This window comes from Pseudorasbora parva, chromosome 4 (assembly GCF_024679245.1).
Source record: "Pseudorasbora parva isolate DD20220531a chromosome 4, ASM2467924v1, whole genome shotgun sequence".
Classification (NCBI taxonomy): domain Eukaryota; kingdom Metazoa; phylum Chordata; class Actinopteri; order Cypriniformes; family Gobionidae; genus Pseudorasbora; species Pseudorasbora parva.
The window spans coordinates 24,770,299-24,787,748 of record NC_090175.1 but is presented as its reverse complement, the minus strand read 5'-3'; the positions used below and the strand labels follow the sequence as shown (position 1 = coordinate 24,787,748).

General features: G+C 40.1%; 1 protein-coding gene and 1 long non-coding RNA gene across 2 annotated transcripts in view; one reads left to right on the top strand and one right to left on the bottom strand.

Annotated features, from left to right (window-relative positions):
- Window positions 1–9,539, bottom strand: part of LOC137073156 (uncharacterized) — an 82,151-nt gene extending 72,612 nt beyond the window's left edge. Inside the window, exons 1-2 of the long non-coding RNA XR_010904739.1 lie at window positions 9,131–9,539; window positions 8,943–9,030 (exon numbers count right to left, since the gene is read on the bottom strand). This is a non-coding gene — a long non-coding RNA (uncharacterized lncRNA). The remainder of the gene's footprint in view (window positions 1–8,942; window positions 9,031–9,130) is intronic.
- A 92-nt stretch (window positions 9,540–9,631) lies between these two features.
- LOC137073980 (serine/threonine-protein kinase pim-1-like) lies at window positions 9,632–15,194 on the top strand. Its single transcript, XM_067442693.1, has 8 exons — window positions 9,632–9,881; window positions 11,327–11,421; window positions 11,551–11,601; window positions 11,741–12,119; window positions 12,207–12,383; window positions 12,495–12,583; window positions 12,676–12,826; window positions 12,922–15,194. The coding sequence occupies exons 3-7, from the start codon at window positions 11,575–11,577 to the stop codon at window positions 12,682–12,684; spliced, it is 681 nt and encodes a 226-aa protein (XP_067298794.1). The 5' UTR covers window positions 9,632–9,881; window positions 11,327–11,421; window positions 11,551–11,574; the 3' UTR covers window positions 12,685–12,826; window positions 12,922–15,194.
- The last annotated feature ends 2,256 nt before the right edge of the window (window positions 15,195–17,450 follow it).

Here is a 17,450-nt window from a genome sequence, read left to right as displayed (position 1 = left end):
ACGATGAGTCAACATGCGCAGATCAACTCTGGTTCAAAACTACCCTAGTGCATTAAGAGTGATCCTTGGCCTCACATGCAGCGTCACAGCCACCTCACCATTGAGAGTAGTGAGAAAACGTTTTAAGCAGATTTTGGCACTTTTGGCACTTTTTTATACCAATATAATACCATATTGCCAAGTTTTGCATCCACATCCAGGAAGACCCGGGAAAGCATGGCTGTTAACTCTGAATCTTATTCAGCATAAGCACACTCTATTACAGTGGGCTCAGCATCATCCTCATTTCCAGAGCATAACAGCTCTCTTTCCGATGCAGCGATTGACATCTGATCCTCAGCTGGATCCCCAAATGAAATGCTAGGTTCCCTCATAAGAAGTAATTTCATCCAGTGCCTGCACAGCTTGTGAGGCACTGGAAGGTTGGATCCCCAAAGGAGAAGCCCTACCCTCGGCAGCTCCACGGCACACAACACACTGAGAAGCGAAAGGTCCATCCAGGTTTTCCTTGGTGGAAAGCTTTCGCTGATCTCCTCAGTCTCAGAGTGTTGAGCAAACTCTTCGGCTTTGCTTTTACACACAAGCAGCGGCTGGCCAACAGCAGAGAGAACTCAAGTGTTCCGGAGAAAGGAGAGTCAACTAGCGTGCCGACGTGGTCATGTTCTCATGCGAAAACATGAACTACCTATGAACACCATCTTAGCATGCATATGCCCAGGCATGTGAGACAGTGATCATGGCCGTCAATCAGTACAGGAAACAACCTCATCCAGGAAAATACAGGTAGAATGTCATCTTTAAAAAGACACAAGCTTTACCTGTGTAAGCTTTTTTAGGGAAACTGCTCTCCTTGGTGCTGAAGCACGTAGGGAAATGGTTGCGGCGACACAGAAAGGAAAGCCTGTCATGCGCACTCTCTTTCTCTCTCATTGAAGTCGCCCTCTTACCAGTCATGAGAACGGCTTTTCAGTGATCTCCACAACACACCAAACCAGCTGTGAGAACAGCCTTTTCTTTTTGCTCAATAGAAACAAAGAAGAAAAAGAAGTTGAAAATGAGAAAATGAACCCTGCTACAGTGCCGTCACTTCAACACCAGACAAGGAGAGGTACACTCGAAGAGCTTGACCCATAATGTTAACACAAGCTTAGTAGAGAGGAAAAATACAGCTCGGTTCCGAAGCGAAAAGCTGAATAAAAGCACCTGCTGCTCATTTATACCCGTGCTACAAGGCAGAGCATTGTGCAAAGCAGCAATGTGCATTGTCTCGTTATTACACTCAAAGTAGATTGGTCTCTCTGCCTAAATTCCTATTCACCTGTCCTGACATTGCGCTGGAAGTAATCGAATGAATAGGAACTATCATGGTCATAATTTTGATAATATAAAGGTGAGATATAAAATTTGTGTTAAAAACATTCTAGTCACCAGATATTTTAATTAACCACAGTAATTTTAGGTAATGACAGATAAAGTTGTGAGACACTAAAGTGAAAAAGTGAGCACAGTTAATAACAAATAACTACATTATATGAAGAGTTCTTTTCCAAAACGATAAACGCCAAATTAAAAAAAATGAGTTTGTTATGCCATTTTGCTGTGTACTGAACCTATTCTCTGCTTCATCAATCTCTGGTGCCAAATCGCTATATTTCCTTGTTTAAATGTACTGCAAGATGCAGTTTCTTTCCAGACCGCTATAAGCGCTGAGCCTGTTTTTAGCCTAAATGCAATATATCCTCTCATCTTATCTTGAGCCCCTGCCCCTTTGAAAGTGATGCCTTTTTCGATCGCGCTGCTGTGTCTCCGCGAACGCGATCTCGGCCGGAATAGAATCGCCTCCGGAACGCGAGTCTTACCGGCAATCTACGACACCCCCCACCGTGACGCGAGTCTTACCGGCAATCTACGACATCATCCCATATCCACCCACCCCCCGGAATGCAATTCTAACCGGCAATTGTCTTGACCCCTATGTCATATGTTGCATGTGACGTGTTGCTTGTTGTTTGTTCTTTTGTTGTTGTTTTTTAAAACATACACCAACTACATATAAAAAGGATGGATTTGTAGCATTTTGAAAGAAAACATAGTTTAACATGTTAAGATTGAGTCACTAGACCATTTTCACAGGATAAATCGAATATTACCAAGTGTATGGGTGTAGGTAAAAAAAGGACATTTTCATGAAAACTATTCAAATTGATTTATAGCGTTTTGGAAAAGAGCTCCTCATATACAATTAATCTCCAGAAAAGCAGCCTGATTAATCAGTCTGATTTAAAAAAGAAAATCAGTAGACATATGTTCAGTCTAAAATACATTATAAAACCAGTCCTTATATTGTTGCAGACAGGCCAGTTCATCAACAGCTCTCACCTGCATTTTCCTCTCTTATGTGTTACAGATAAAGATGAGTGTCTGACAGGCAACCATCGCTGCAGCCACCAAGCCAGCTGTATGAACACAGAAGGCTCTTACACTTGCCAGTGTGAGAAGGGCTATGCTGGCGACGGCTTCAGATGCTGGAAGAAGAGCAACAGACTGACATGGGCTGCTATGTATGCCCAGTATAAACGTTCTAAACTGATCAGGCCAGTATATAAACCACTTTAACAAACACAGTATCACTTAAGTATGGGTCTGGTTTAAGGGTTACAATATAAAATCAGGAATTGAACCCAAAACACCTAAGGGGCATGTTGTAATGTTTATTTAGTTTTGCCTCACACAAGAACTTTCGGTATGTTTTAAGCTATAGATGTATATGTGTTTGAAAAAATATTGTAATTATTGTATTATTTATTAGCAGAAAAATACAAATGTTTTTGATATATATTTAACATTTTAAGGAGATATGCATGTTACTTTTTACTTTATAAAATTACTTCATACTGTAATGCCTTAATAGCTCCTGAAATCAGTACTTCTTAATAAAATACTGACCTCTGGTGGACAGATATGTTTTCTAGTCCTTAACCAAGGGGTTCTTAGAATCACTTTATCTCATAGATCTTCGATATGTTCACCGAAGTTCTCAGAATGTTATATTCAAGAGTACAGATTGTGGAAAAGCTGACTAAAATAATTAAGGGAAAGCGGTGAAAAAGCAAGTGTGCTGTAGCTCAGGTCCAGCTCTTGCTGGTACTTGGAAGACCAGTGGCAGTGGTGGGAATGGGCAGCTGCATCCATTCCAGACTCCCTTACTCCATTCATGTTCACCACAGCAGGTGTCACATTGGACCGTCACAGAGAAAGAGAGAGCACTCGAAACCCTGGAACTACTTATGGGACAGCCAAGAACAAAGGAACGAAATGGGGGAACATACAGCCTCATCGAATAACTCTGACCACAATGCCTGGAGAGGGGAAAAATTCCACAAACTCACCACAAGAAACGCGATAAAACCTGCTCTTTTTCATTCTAAGCTGTCAGAAAGCATCTATACAAAGGACACAAACAGAAAACATTTCAGATAAAAGGTTCCAGGCCCCTTTTTACGAAGCAGACCTCACACCAAGTTGCATGTAATTCCTACCAGAACCTGGTTTATTTACCGAAAAATAAGATTTAACGCCAAGCTTGGCACTACAAATAAAAAGCAAACAAGTGGAGGAAGCTAAGAGAGGAGGGAGTGAAAATGAACTTGGGGAGAAAAGGAAACACACAGCAGTGGAAAGTTTCTCTGTCTTTCTAGTTATTTTTCTCAGTTCTGTTTATGTGTCACTCTGAGTGCCTTTGCAGATGACACCAAGACGCTTGTGCTAATGTAACACTGCTGCTGCTATTGGTGTTAAGTGAAAACTATTAATATGTAAATCTAATTTGGACATCTGCAGTTACGACAACTCTTTCAACACATCTATTTAGGAATTCAGGCTTTCATTATTAAAAAAACAAAAACAATATTACCATTTTCCAAGCAGCTGAGCGATGACTAGAAGGGCTGCAAAGAGCCAATGACAATACAGAGCTGAGGGGAGTTGGAGGGTGGAGGGATGATAGTGTAACCCGCCACCCACGTTGCTGAAAAGAGCGCACGCTCAGAACACAGGCACTGAACTATAAAACCACACAGACCCCTGTATTACTCGTGCTGTCCTATTCACTTAGTGTGATCTCAAACAGGCTTTTTCATCCACAAGTCTTTCCATGATTATTGCCGCAAGTCTCCTGGTGGGGACCGTGCTCCGGCACGCACCCACTCTGTGAGACGTAACACACTGTTTCCGAGGGCTTAGCACAGTGACTGAAACGGCCACCTGCCCAATTATACAAGAAAGTGGTACATGTCTTAAGCATTTCCTGAAAGTTATGAAAGTACATCCTGTTTTGACACTAACCGTAGCATATACGTTTTATGTTTTATGGGGAATTTCCATAGACATAATGATTTTTATACAGTACAAACTGTATATTATATCCCCTAACCTTAAACCTAACCATGACTATTTAAAGCCCTGTGACTATAAAGCCCTATGACTATAAAAATTCAGCATTTTCACAATTTAAAAAAAAATTGATTTTCTGTTTTTCCATATAAATATATATATATATATATATATATATATATATATATATATATATATATATATATATATATATATATATATATATATATAGCCTTGCAGGGACATTCGGTCCCATAATATAGGGTACACACACATACACAAACATACACATGGTATTCCCTATATATGTGTTTGTGTGTGTCTCTACATTATGAGGACAAAATGTCCCCCCAAAGATGGCAATATGTAAAATCATTGTCAGTGTGAAGACATTTTTTGGTACCCATGAGGAAAACAGCTTAAAAATCATACATCATACATAATCAATTATGTAAAAATGCAGAAAGTTTTCTGTGGTGGGTGGGTTAAGGGGTAAATATACAGTTTGAACAGTATAAAAAACATTACAGTATGTCTGTGAAAAGTCCCCATAAAACATGAAAATATGTTTTTTTTTACACGTGTGTGTACAATTTTAATCAGCAACTTATCAGCAGACAGGTGCAGTGTATCTCATTTGTTCTCTTTTGGATCATGAGAAACATTCTTTCCGGTGTGTCTCAAAACTTTTGATTTGTAGTGTATGAATTATGGGTGTTTTACTATTTGGCAAAAGGGAAGAAAACCGCCTTATTACTGTTTTCTCTGGTAGCACCAATCCCCCCAGTATGTATATAGGTTCCGAAAAAATACATTGTGTATATAATACACAATATATATAATACACAATATATATATATACAATGTATTTTTTCTGAACCTATATGAGCAACAAATATGGAAATGACATTGCTTAGGCTCACATACAATATTTTTGTGGAATATCAAAGAATTAAATTATTTTAATAAAAGAAAATGAAAAAATTCACAGCCTATTGGTTCGCCCCATGTACTGTATGCACATTCCTCCATAATACAAACCAAGAACCCAGGGTATACTCCTCTGAAAGACAGATTTGAACTGACTGATTACATTTTGGCATCAAATGTATATTTCAGTGGCTACATATAGATTTATCCCTATAATGGGTCAGGGCTGGACTGCATTTCTTGTATTGAAACTTTAGATCTCATACTGTAAAATTCATATGATCATCTGGGAGGATTTAGCTGTTATGTATTATATATGAACAAATATTCTGTTTTATGGATGGCACAGGAACAAGAGAAGTTTAGCTTTTGGAAAGGTTGTTTTGATGTCTAAGATTCTAATATAAAAGTGCATTTTACTATTACAAGTAAATCTTGACATCCACAAAGTCTTCCACTATAGGCTTATCTCTTAACGCTTCTAGAAGGCACAGACCTACTGGAACTACTGGAGAGGACAAACTGGCCAGAATATGAAGGCTGTAATAATGTAGGATATGTTCACAGAGCACCCTGCTGCAAGGATAATCCTGCAAGAGCAGGAAAGATTATTAAACTAATCTAGAACGGTATGCTTCTCTGATGTTCAATTCACTTTTATGTACCAGGAAGTACAGGGGTGAAGAATGAGATCAGTAGAGGAGATCAGGAGAGGAAACTTTCGGGAAACCACATTACTAGAGGGCCAACAACTGCTGCATAAAAGCTGCATTTACAGCAATATTTATACCATATCACCTTATGTGGTTTTACTTCTGCTATCCCATCATGAAAACACCTAGCCTGACAAGCCAGACCCACATCAAGATGTTTCGTCTGGAAACTCCCCATTGACAGGGCTCAATCCGAGGGGCGGGATAAATGGTTGTCTTTCAAACTCCCTCTGTGCGCAATAGGACAGCGCTACAACCAACCAGAACAACGAAGGTGAAGCAGAGCTCGTTGACAGATTAAACTTTCACCGTATCCGGTTGGCAAAAGTCATCTTCCCTTTTTAAGAATGACTTCAGTGCCGTTCTTTGTTCTTTTCTCAGAGAAAAGCTTAACTCCAAGTCTTCCAGAGTCGCGGTCAAAGCTGATTTAAAAGGACACCGTTCTCCAGCATCGGGGTTTACTAGTCGCACGCAAGCGCAACTCGGCAGTCATTATGTTAAGCCCTGCCCACTGACTCTATACATGATGTGATTGACCTGACCAGAGTTTGGTTTTCACAGCTCAGAGGTGTATTGAGAGTTGCTGGACGATGCTCGTGGCAGATTAGATTTGCTGCCGCTAGGGTGCGTCTAGATTTCTAGACTAGAGAACACCAAGTGTAAATGACCTCTAAGAAAAATGTGGTGCTCAGGAGGTTGTTTGAAATGCATAAGACCCAACTCTGTTTTTCAAGCAACATGTAACAGGATCTCTTTTTATCAAGAGAATGTGCAAGCTGACGCAAATGTTAATTAAATGTTCATTCTTGCATTCTGAAGTTGGATGCAAGTCATTCTCAGGATTTAAGGTGACCAAATGTAATAATTTCAAGGGAAATAAATCAATGCCCTCACTCACATGTTGATCCATTTCACCAAACTTTCAAGCTTCAAAAAGTTTATTAAAGGGGTACTTCAGCGCTGGGACGATGAATCTGTATTTAAACTGGGTCATTAATGTGTAGAAATGTGAAATTATTTTTGAATTTGGTGCCTTCTAGACTGAGAAAAGACAGAAAATGTATCCCTCAGGGTTATATATGGGGGGGGGGGGGTGCAGCACGATCATTCGAATATACTCCAGGGTTTCTACTGATAGAAAGCCATATGCTAATCACTGAAGTAACCCTTTAAGACATTGTAAAAGTAATCCATTTAAATCGGTTGAATCTAAGTCTTCTGAAGAGACTCTTTATTTTCAGTGTAAGAACCAATGAGGTTTGTTCTCACGCATCAAGCTAGAATGGTCAAGCTGCCATAAAATGTGTCAAACTTAAATACAGAGTGGAGGCCTAAATGCCATAAATTTAGCTATAAAAAAAAGAACTGGCCACTTCTTCTATTTAAATATGCAGTCTCATGCAGCAGTTATTGGTGTGGGTGGGGGTCAATGGGTGGGACCTTTCTGGCAACAATTGAGATGGCATATTAGAACGTAGCCGTAATAGAAGTGGAATAGTGGGAGTGTTGTAGACCATGACAGAACAGCTGTGGCACGATTCTAAGTGGCTTGCAGCATCAAATAAACTGTTTCTTGTGGTAAAGGTGTGGTTTTGAAAGCCCTGTGATACACATTACAGATACAGACAGATATAGCATAAACACACATTTGGAATAATTTGGAAGTTGGCAATCTGCCCCATGCTGGAATCACTTGCCTTTCACTAGCAGCAGCCAAGTATGTGTCACTAAGATACCTGAAAAAACACAGCTAAACTACCAATGACAAGACAAACCAGAACCCATTTTTACAAATACTGCTATTCAAAAATAAATACTATGATTTCTCCTGTGGTTCTCACTAACTGTTGTTTAATGTGAGGAGTTAATGCACTTTAACATAGCTGCATAGTTTAAAAAAATTAAAAAAATACATTTACAGTTATCAGGCCAAAATCTCAAACCTCATTCATCAGGAAAAGAGAGAAATTAAATTAGAGAAACAGTCCATAACACAAGATGTCAATAAAACCTGATGAAATCACACGTTTTGTGTTAGTTTTTCATAACTGCATTGAATTCTAATGATATTTGTTAGAAAATATCAGCCTCTTGTGGTCATTGAGTTAAATGACATCTAGAATGTGCTCTTTTAATCCAGAGTTCATGGGCAATATTGAGCATTAAATGCACTCTGAGAAGCTTATTTCTGTAAAAACCCAACTTCTAAAAGGGCAATGTGCATTTATTGCTAAATTGTAACATATTTACAGATAACTTTAGCATGTAGCCTACCACATGACGGTGCACCATCCAATATATTATTAAGGAAAATAAATTGAGACATTTGCCAATTTAGTTGTTAGAGCACAAAAAATCATTGGTGAACATATATCAGAGTTTTTTATATAATCTGACAAACCTGATCGATTGATCAATTCGATGATTTTTTATTTATTTTTTTACGTTATAAAAGTAAAATACTCATTAAAACTTGTCAATTTTTAAATTTAATTTTGAAAAACGGATGACAGAAATTAAATGATACAATCTTTATCAAAGACACTGAATTTCTGACCATTTGAAATTTTACTATAATTATTATTTATACTGTAAGTTTATGTTTTTATTTTGGCAATAGACTATGACTTATTTATTCTGCCCCAATTTTAAGGTAGGTATCTTACCCAAAGTTTCAAAACTTTAATGTTTCACTTCAAAATAAAACAATATTTGTTACTCTGCAAATCTGAATTACTATCTGTCAATTTCCACATATAGACAACAAATTCTATCCAAATGACAAATAATATAAATGTTGATGTTCAGATGAAATTTTAACAAAACCATTCAATAAATCTGAGATGATAATCTCTAAAACGAAAATGAGGTATGTTTAAAACAAACAATTTTGGGAGAACATCTTACCTGAAGCTGCCATCTAGATGCAGGACTGCTGTGACTTCAAACTTCTTAAGAAAACCAAACGTCCCTGCTTCTCACCCTTGATGTTGCCCTGGGATAGAAGATAAACGTCAAATCTTCATTTTTGGGTGAACTATCCCTTTAAAGGGTTAGTTCACCAAAAAATTAAAATCCTGTAATTTATTACTTACCCTCATGTCGTTTGACACCCGTAAAGACGTTTGTTCAGCTTCCCTGCTGGAGATTTGTTGAAATTCGATGGCTCAGAAAGGCCTAGTATTGTTTTTGTGCGCAATTAAAACAACAGCAACAACGACTTAATAGTGGTGGGCCGATTTCAAAACACCATTATATGTCGTTAACTCCGTTCATCTTCAGAACAAAAATTAAGATATTTTTGTTGATATCCGAAGCAGGCCTATTGACACCAATGTGATTTCCTCTCTCAGGACCCATAAAAGGCACTAAAAAACGTTTTTTTAACGATTTTGATGTATTTTGGTGAACAAAAAAAAGTAATAACGACTTAGTGATGGGCCGATTTCAAAACAAAGTTTCTAACCGTTATGAATCAGCATACTGATTCATGATTCGGATTGGGTGTCCCATAGAGCGTAAAAAATATCAAACTGTTGGAATCACGTGACATGGCGATGATCGAAACACTGATTCATAACGGTTCTAAACTTTGTGTTGATATCGGCCCATCACTATTTAAGTCGTTATTTAGTTTTTTTTTCTGCTCACAAAAACTGTTCTCATCGCTTCATAAAATTATAGTATAGGGTAGTGAGATGGGCTTTGTATAATGACGTCTTAAGGGTCTTGAGAGAGGAAATGACATTGGTGTCAATGAAGGCCTGTCTTCGGATATCAACAAAACTATCTTCATTTGTGTTCCGAATATGAGTGGCGTTCTAACGGTTGTCGACCGACATTAGGGTAAGTTAAGTAATTAATTGCATCATTTTAATTTTTGGGCGAACTAAACCCTTTAATGCGACGGTCATGTGCAGCAATTTCGTAACGCAAGAAGATATTAGAGGAAGATAGAACTTAAAGTTGTTTACTTTTAAAAAGCAGATAAAGCAGATTATGTGTGCTTGTGTGCTTTATGATGTCACAGAGCGCGTTCGAATATGGGTTTATAAGCAACACATTCTCACTTTGTGGGTAACGTTAGTGGTCGACAGCGAGTTTTCACAGCGATGGGACAGCTAGTTTGTAAAGTAAGTTCGATGATTGGCGAGGTGTGCGATCAACATCTGAGTACACCCCCAAAACCCAGCATCAACACGGCGGTTCAACATCCTCATCCTCGCGATGAGACCCCTGTTGATGTTGGTGTAGAAAACAGCCAAGAGAGGAGGGTGATGGAGAAAGGAGGAGGAGAAAAGGAAGGAGGTCAGGAGGAGGAAGTGAAGGAGGAGTTGAGGAAGGTGATGGGGAGAGGAGGAGGAGAGGAGGAGGTGGAGGATCTTGAGGAGTTGAGTGCGATGGTGAGAGAAGAAAGTGGAAGTGATGAGGAAGTTGAGGAGGAGTTAAGGAAGGTGATGGAGAGAGGAGGAGGAGAGGAGGAGGTGGAGGATCTTGAGGAGTTGAGTGCGATGGTGAGAGAAGAAAGTGGAAGTGATGAGGAAGTTGAGGAGGAGTTAAGGAAGGTGATGGAGAGAGGAGGAGGAGAGGAGGAGGTGGAGGATCTTGAGGAGTTGAGTGCGATGGTGAGAGAAGAAAGTGGAAGTGATGAGGAAGTTGAGGAGGAGTTGAGGAGGTTGATGGAGAGAGAAGGAGAAGAAAGTGAAGGAGGAGACAAGATGAAGGAGTCGGGGAGAGTGCAGGAGAAAAGAAAGAAGAAAAATAAATTATGGAGGCTGCCCTCTTTCTTCAAAGGAGAAAGAGGCAAAAGAGGAGGTGAAAATGATGAGAGGAGGGTGAAGGAAAGAGGTGGCAGTGGCAAGGAGGAAAAGGAGTGGTGGAGGAGGCTGCCCTCTTTCTTCAGGGCTGGCAGAAAACAGCCAGGAAGAAGTAGTGATGGTAAATGACATAACCATCTGTGAGAAGTGTGTGTGTGTAAGTGTGTGTGTGTGTGTGTGTGTGTGTGTGTGTGTGTGTGTGTGTGTGTGTGTGTGTGTGTGTGTGTGTGTGTGTGTGTGTGAATTGAAAAATAATGTGTGTGTGTGAATTGGAAAATAATTAAGGGAACTTTACTTTCCTACAGAATAAAGTCTATGTCCTTTCTTTATGCATATTCTATATAGTCTCTATTAATTAATTAAAACTCATATAACATCAAAATAATTATATGAGAGTTAGTTAAATAAGTTTTGGATTTGGATATTTTAATACAGCATGTTACAGGTTGATATGTTATTTTTGTATTTTAATAGACTACATCTTCAGTCACTATACTGTTGGTGATGAGTTGGGGAAAGGTGGTTTTGGTGTGGTGTATGAAGGGAGACGTCTGGAGGATGATCTTAAAGTAAGTCAACACACACAAAACATGATCTAGCTTAATCTCATCCCTCTGATGCACCACTTTAAGCCCTCTTATGTATCTTATGGCTTTTATACACAAATTCATTTTTTTATTTTATTTTTTGTTCATCAGGTGGCCGTGAAATACGTCACAAAGATGAAAGACACAAAATGTGTATTCATTGTAAGTAGGCTGGACAAAATAAAATGTCTCATATTAACATTAACCACTGGCAAATGTTTGTTAGTTTGTTCAATTAAGACTGAGCTAAATCTTGTTTGGGAAACCACCTCCATCTTACATCATAAAATCTTTCTTATAGCCTGATCATCCAAAGCCCCTTCCAATTGAGATCGCCCTCACCATCCTGGCGAATAAAGATTTCAGCGTGCCAGAGGTCATCAGGCTGCTGGACTGGCAGGACCACCCTGACCACTTTGTGATGGTCCTCGAATGTCCCTCTCCATGTGAGAATCTGCACCAGTTCATGAGGCGTCACGGTGGAAGGCTCGGCGAAGGGAAGGCACGGCAAGTCATGAGGCAGGTCGCTTACGCTGCCAACATGTGCTGCCTTCGCGGAGTCCTCCATCGTGACATAAAACTGGGCAATCTGCTCATAAACAGTGAGACATCTGAAGTCAAGCTGATTGACTTCGGGTGTGGGGACATTCTGAGGAGTTCGGCATACAGGTCATACTCTGGTGTGTATCGTCTGTATTGTTTGGCACTCCAGTGATGAGTTATGCGTTAATGCAAACTTACTCATCAGACAAAATCTCTTTCCTCAGGCACAGCTGGGTACTCCCCTCCAGAGTACCATCTCAGGGGGGAGTACCACGGCAGACCGGCGACGGTATGGTCACTAGGGATTCTGATGTTCATGATGCTCTGCGGTCATTTCCCTAGTGATCATGACCTGCTTCTGCTAAAACAGAAGTGCTGGTCCAAGCCCGGTCTGTCAACAGGTGAGATATAGAATTAATAATTCACAATCATACAAAACACCATAACATGATCAAATAGAGCAGATGTAGTTTAAGGTAATAATCAGACGTCCCTCCCGTCTTCCTGCACAGAATGCTGTAATCTGCTCAGTGCTCTCCTGCAGGATGAGCCAAGCCAGCGATTTGATCTGGGGCTAATCCTGTCCCACACCTGGTTTATGGTAGTGAATCTAAGACCAGATAAAATATAAATAATTTTCTCATGAGAGGAATTTGCTAAATCAAATCTGTCTTTTTTTCTGTCTTGCCTCAGGACACATAAAAGCCCACTCCATTAGGCGTCTCTCATGCAGCTTAGCTTCTTGCGGGCTGCAATAGGAGACGCTCCCATGCCTTGAGGGAGCAGTATTTGCGTCTGACGGTGCTGCTCCTGGAGGGATTTGTACATACTGTATATATCATATGTAAATACTTCTTTTGATTTTTACTTTTTGGTTTGGTTTGCACCATCCAAGAGGTTTCCAACATGGCCATTCATTTCATTTCTCATTTCATCCAGAGTCCTCTGAATTCCAGGACCAGGGGTTCGCACCATGGCTGCATGGTCCTAGAAGTTCTTTTCATGGATCCGTCAGAGGTTCAAATGCCAGAACGTCTGAGATGCCCTGTTCTCCAGGCTCCCTCAAATGCCAGCTTGATCCGAGAGCTTTCTGTCATGTCTCAGAGGTTTCTGCCACAGCTGTCCGGAGATCTTCTTTTCTCCACGCACCTGGTGTCAGAGCTCCCTTTTATTCCGGTCCATCCAGCCAATACAAACAAATCTGAAATTTAAAAAATGTCTAAAATGAAAATGTACATTTAGTCATTTATCTGATGCTTTAACCCAAACCAACAAATAGGAAACATAAGATATTAATCATACAACTCAGGCCCGTCGCAAGGGGGTTGCGAATGTGATGTGCGAGGCCCAGGTAACTACATTAAAGGGGGTCTATACTAATGAACAATTTCTTGTTTATGTGGATATTTAAAAATAAAATAAACATTTGTATATTCAGTTTAACAGCATTAGGTTCAAGTAAAACTGTAACGTAACTGCAGTGTGCACATTTTGACGCTTAAATAACGTTCACTGAATGGGTCAAATGCGTTTCGGCCTGAATCCACTTGAATTAGTTTGGACTGCTCTCTCAGTAGCTGCATTACCATTATAGATTTGCACAAAAACCTATTTAGGCTGCTAAATTTCGATTAAAAAAACCGTATGTATGCCAATTCATATGCCATTTTGGCGTGCTTTCAAGATGCATAATCACTTTTATCGTGCTTATCAACGCCATTTCATTCTATCCCCCTACACTGCCCCTACTAGCCTGACAAGCCAGACCCGCATCAAGATGTTTGGTCTGGAAACTCCCCATTGACAGGGCTCAGTCTGAGAGGCGGGATAAACGGTTGTCTTTCAAACTTCCTCTGCACACAGTTGGATAGCGCTACCACTAACCCGAGCAAAGTGAAGTGGAGCTCGTTGATAGATTAAACATTCGCTGTGTCCGGTCGGCAAAACTCCAAACACATCTTCCCTTTTTAAGAATGACTTCAGTGCCGTTTTTTGTTCTTTTCTCAGAGAAAAGCTTTACTCCAAGTCTTCCAGAGTCGCGGTCAAAGCTGATTCGAAAGACCGCCGTTTGCCAGCTTCTGTGTGTACTAGTAGCACGCAAGCGTAACTCGGCCGTCATTATGTTGAGCCCTGCCCACCGACTTTATACACAATGTGATTGGCCTGACCAGAGTTTGGTTTTTACAGCTCAGAAGTGTATTGAGTTGCTAGACGACACTCACGGCATATTAGATTTGCTGCCGCTAGGGTGCGTCTAGATTTCTAGGCTATGCCCCTACCCCTAAACATACCTATCAAACACACACACACACACACTGACCCTGCCCCTAAACCTACCCATCACAAAAAACATTCTGCATTTTTACATTTTCAAAAAAACATAATTTAGTATGTATATAAATCCATGTACCGTGTGGACACACACATAATGGTTAGTTTTGGCGTAGAGATTCACGCAGAATCACACGCCCTAGACATACACGCGGAATCACACGCCCTAGACATACACACGGAATCACACGCCGTAGACATACACGCGGAATCACACGCCGTAGACACATGCGGAGATGATGCTTCGTTACGGCGTAGACATACACGCGGAATCACACACCGTAGATATACATGCGGAAATGATGGTTCGTTTCGGCGTAGACATTCACGCAGAATCACACGCCGTAGACATACACACAGAATCACAGGCCGTAGACATACATGCGGAGATGATGCTTCATTTCAGCGTAGACATTCACGCGGAATCACACGGCATAGACATACATGCGGAGATGATGCTTCATTTCAGCGTAGACATTCACGCGGAATCACACGGCATAGACATACATGCGGAGATGATGCTTCATTTCAGCGTAGACATTCACGCGGAATCACACGGCGTAGACATACACGCGGAATCACACACCGTAGACATACACGCGGAGATGATGCTTCGTTTCGGCGTAGACATTCACGCGGAATCACACGCCATAGATATACACACGGAATCACACCGTAGATATACATGCAGAAATTATGGTTCGTTTTGAGCATAGACATTCACGCGGAATCACACGCCGTAGACATAATGCGGAAGCACACGCCGTAGACATACATGCAGAGATGATGCTTCGTTTCAGCGTAGACATTCACACGGAATCACAAGGCGTAGACATACACATGGAATCACATGGCGTAGACATACATGCGGAGATGATGGTTCATTCGGCATTTTATGAGTATTTTTTTCCCTTAAACTTTATTTAATTTGAATGATCAAAAAAATTGAGCCTACAAGTTTATTATACTCAAGTAGTTTTTTTTATTATCAATTTCAGCTTAGAAAAGCTCCGCTCTGCAGAAGCAACAGTCACAGGGAGAGTGCAAACTATTCTGAGAGATACCCAAAGATTTGTGTACAACTCACAGATCTCATTTTGAGAGAGGTAAGTGAGGAGCTCAAATTTGGTTATCTTTTCTTGGGGAAGTTCTGGAAGGCTCTCCATCTCTGTAGCAAGTGCACTCTTGTCAACATCAGCCTCTTTTCCACAGGTGAGTTTATCTCTAAGAATCTTACACTGTCCCTCCGTGTCTGTGCATCAAGCTGGCTAAAGCTGAGAAGCACTCCGAAGTTGTCTTTATCTTGCCCCAGAGACTGAAAGCGGTCCTCCAAAGACTGGATGCTACAGTCCTACCACAGTATTAAAAAATTATACTTCCAGTCTCTTCATTGCATCAATTTGTGGCTCCTCAGCTGCCTCATAAGCGAAGTGCCTTTTTGTGGACCGCAACCTCTTGTCCTTCAGCACTGCCTCAGTGTCCACTTGTTCACAAATCTCTTTTGCTGAGACTTGCGCATCCTTAAAACCTGTTGCTCTGTAATTGTTGTTTTTGTTAATGAGGCCCATGGCGACGTTGGTTGATTGAAGGAGCTTGCTTGTGGTCTTAATTCTGGAGAGAATGTCATACCCCTGTACCTTTGAGGAGAACCTGAGAAGAGTTTGTAAAGTTATTCCACATTTCCAAAAAAACAAGTGGCATCCTTGGATACTTTAGCAGCATCTGAAACCATCAGATTTAAGGTATGTGCATGCTCTACAAGGCACATAAGCACGTGGATTTTTTGCTAACAGCCTAGCTTGCTCACCTTTATTTTTCCCTTTCATTTTAGCACTATTGCAATGTCATACGAGTGTCCCCTACAGTCCTGGAAAGAGAAGACAATGAATAAAGTCATAATTTGTGTTATTTTTGGACCAAAATGTATTTTCGATGTTTAAAGAGATTCTAATCAACTAACTGATGAACTAACAATCCCTGCCATTTTAAAGCTTGGATTGGCCAGGACTTTTTTTCATATAACTCACCTTTTATTCATCTGAAAGAAGAATGTCATATACACCTTGAGGGTGAGTAAATTATGGGCTAATTTTCATTTTTGGGTCAACTAACCCTTTGACTTAGTAATTATTGATACCAGGATGTGAAGAGACTTTCAACCACCATAACAAAAACGGCTGGGAAAAAAACACCCGCCTACGGAGCCCCTAAAGGGACGTGGTGGAGGAATTTCTTTAGGTGGGGAGGTATTTTTTTTCTCTAAACCTTTTGCGTTCCCTCGCAAAACTTTGCGTTCCCTCGCGTTCCCTCGTTCCCTTGCGTTCTTTGCGTTCCCTCGCAAAGACATTTTTGCGAGGGAATGCAAAGTTTTGCGAGGGAATGCAAATGTCTTTGTGAGGGAACGCAAATGTCTGCGAGGGAACGCAAAATGTTTAGAGAAAAAAAAAATACTTCCCCACCTAAAAAAATTCCTCCACCACGTCCCTTTAGGGGCTCCGTACTTACCCTACCTTTAATGGCAGAATTTTCATTTTTAAGTGAACTAACCCTTTAAATCTACCCATAATACCAAACCTGTCCCGAACCTTACCCATATCCCCAGTGCTTTTGTCCAGGGTTCACCCTACTGTAATTAGTAATGTTGTATTTTTTAATGTAGTCACTTTTTGTACATTTAAATTCATTATGTATATTTAGGGTACAGTAAATGTTCGCTTATTGGAATCCTTTTTTTTTTCTTCCTTTTTACATATTTAACCAGTTTTAATTGGGTAAATCCACTAATTATGTATAAAATAGGCATAATTCATGTTGGATAACGCACATGAAAGTACCTTTTGTACCAGAAAAGACTTTTACCGGAAAAGACAGAAATATAAGGCTCATTTTGCAAACTTTTCATGCCAGATTATGGCACTAGAGGGAGCCGTTTCCTTTTTTATGACAGAGTTCAGATGAATGAAGTGTGCTGTTGTAGTTCCAGTAAAACTATTACATTTAATAATCTCATTTGTCCTGTAAATTTAAGATAGTAGGATAGTTTTACTTTAAGCCTTTACTATCAATTATCATAATCTTCTTAGGCATACATGTCTATTTAGTTACAGTTCTTTTATTCCCATACTATAGATATCAAC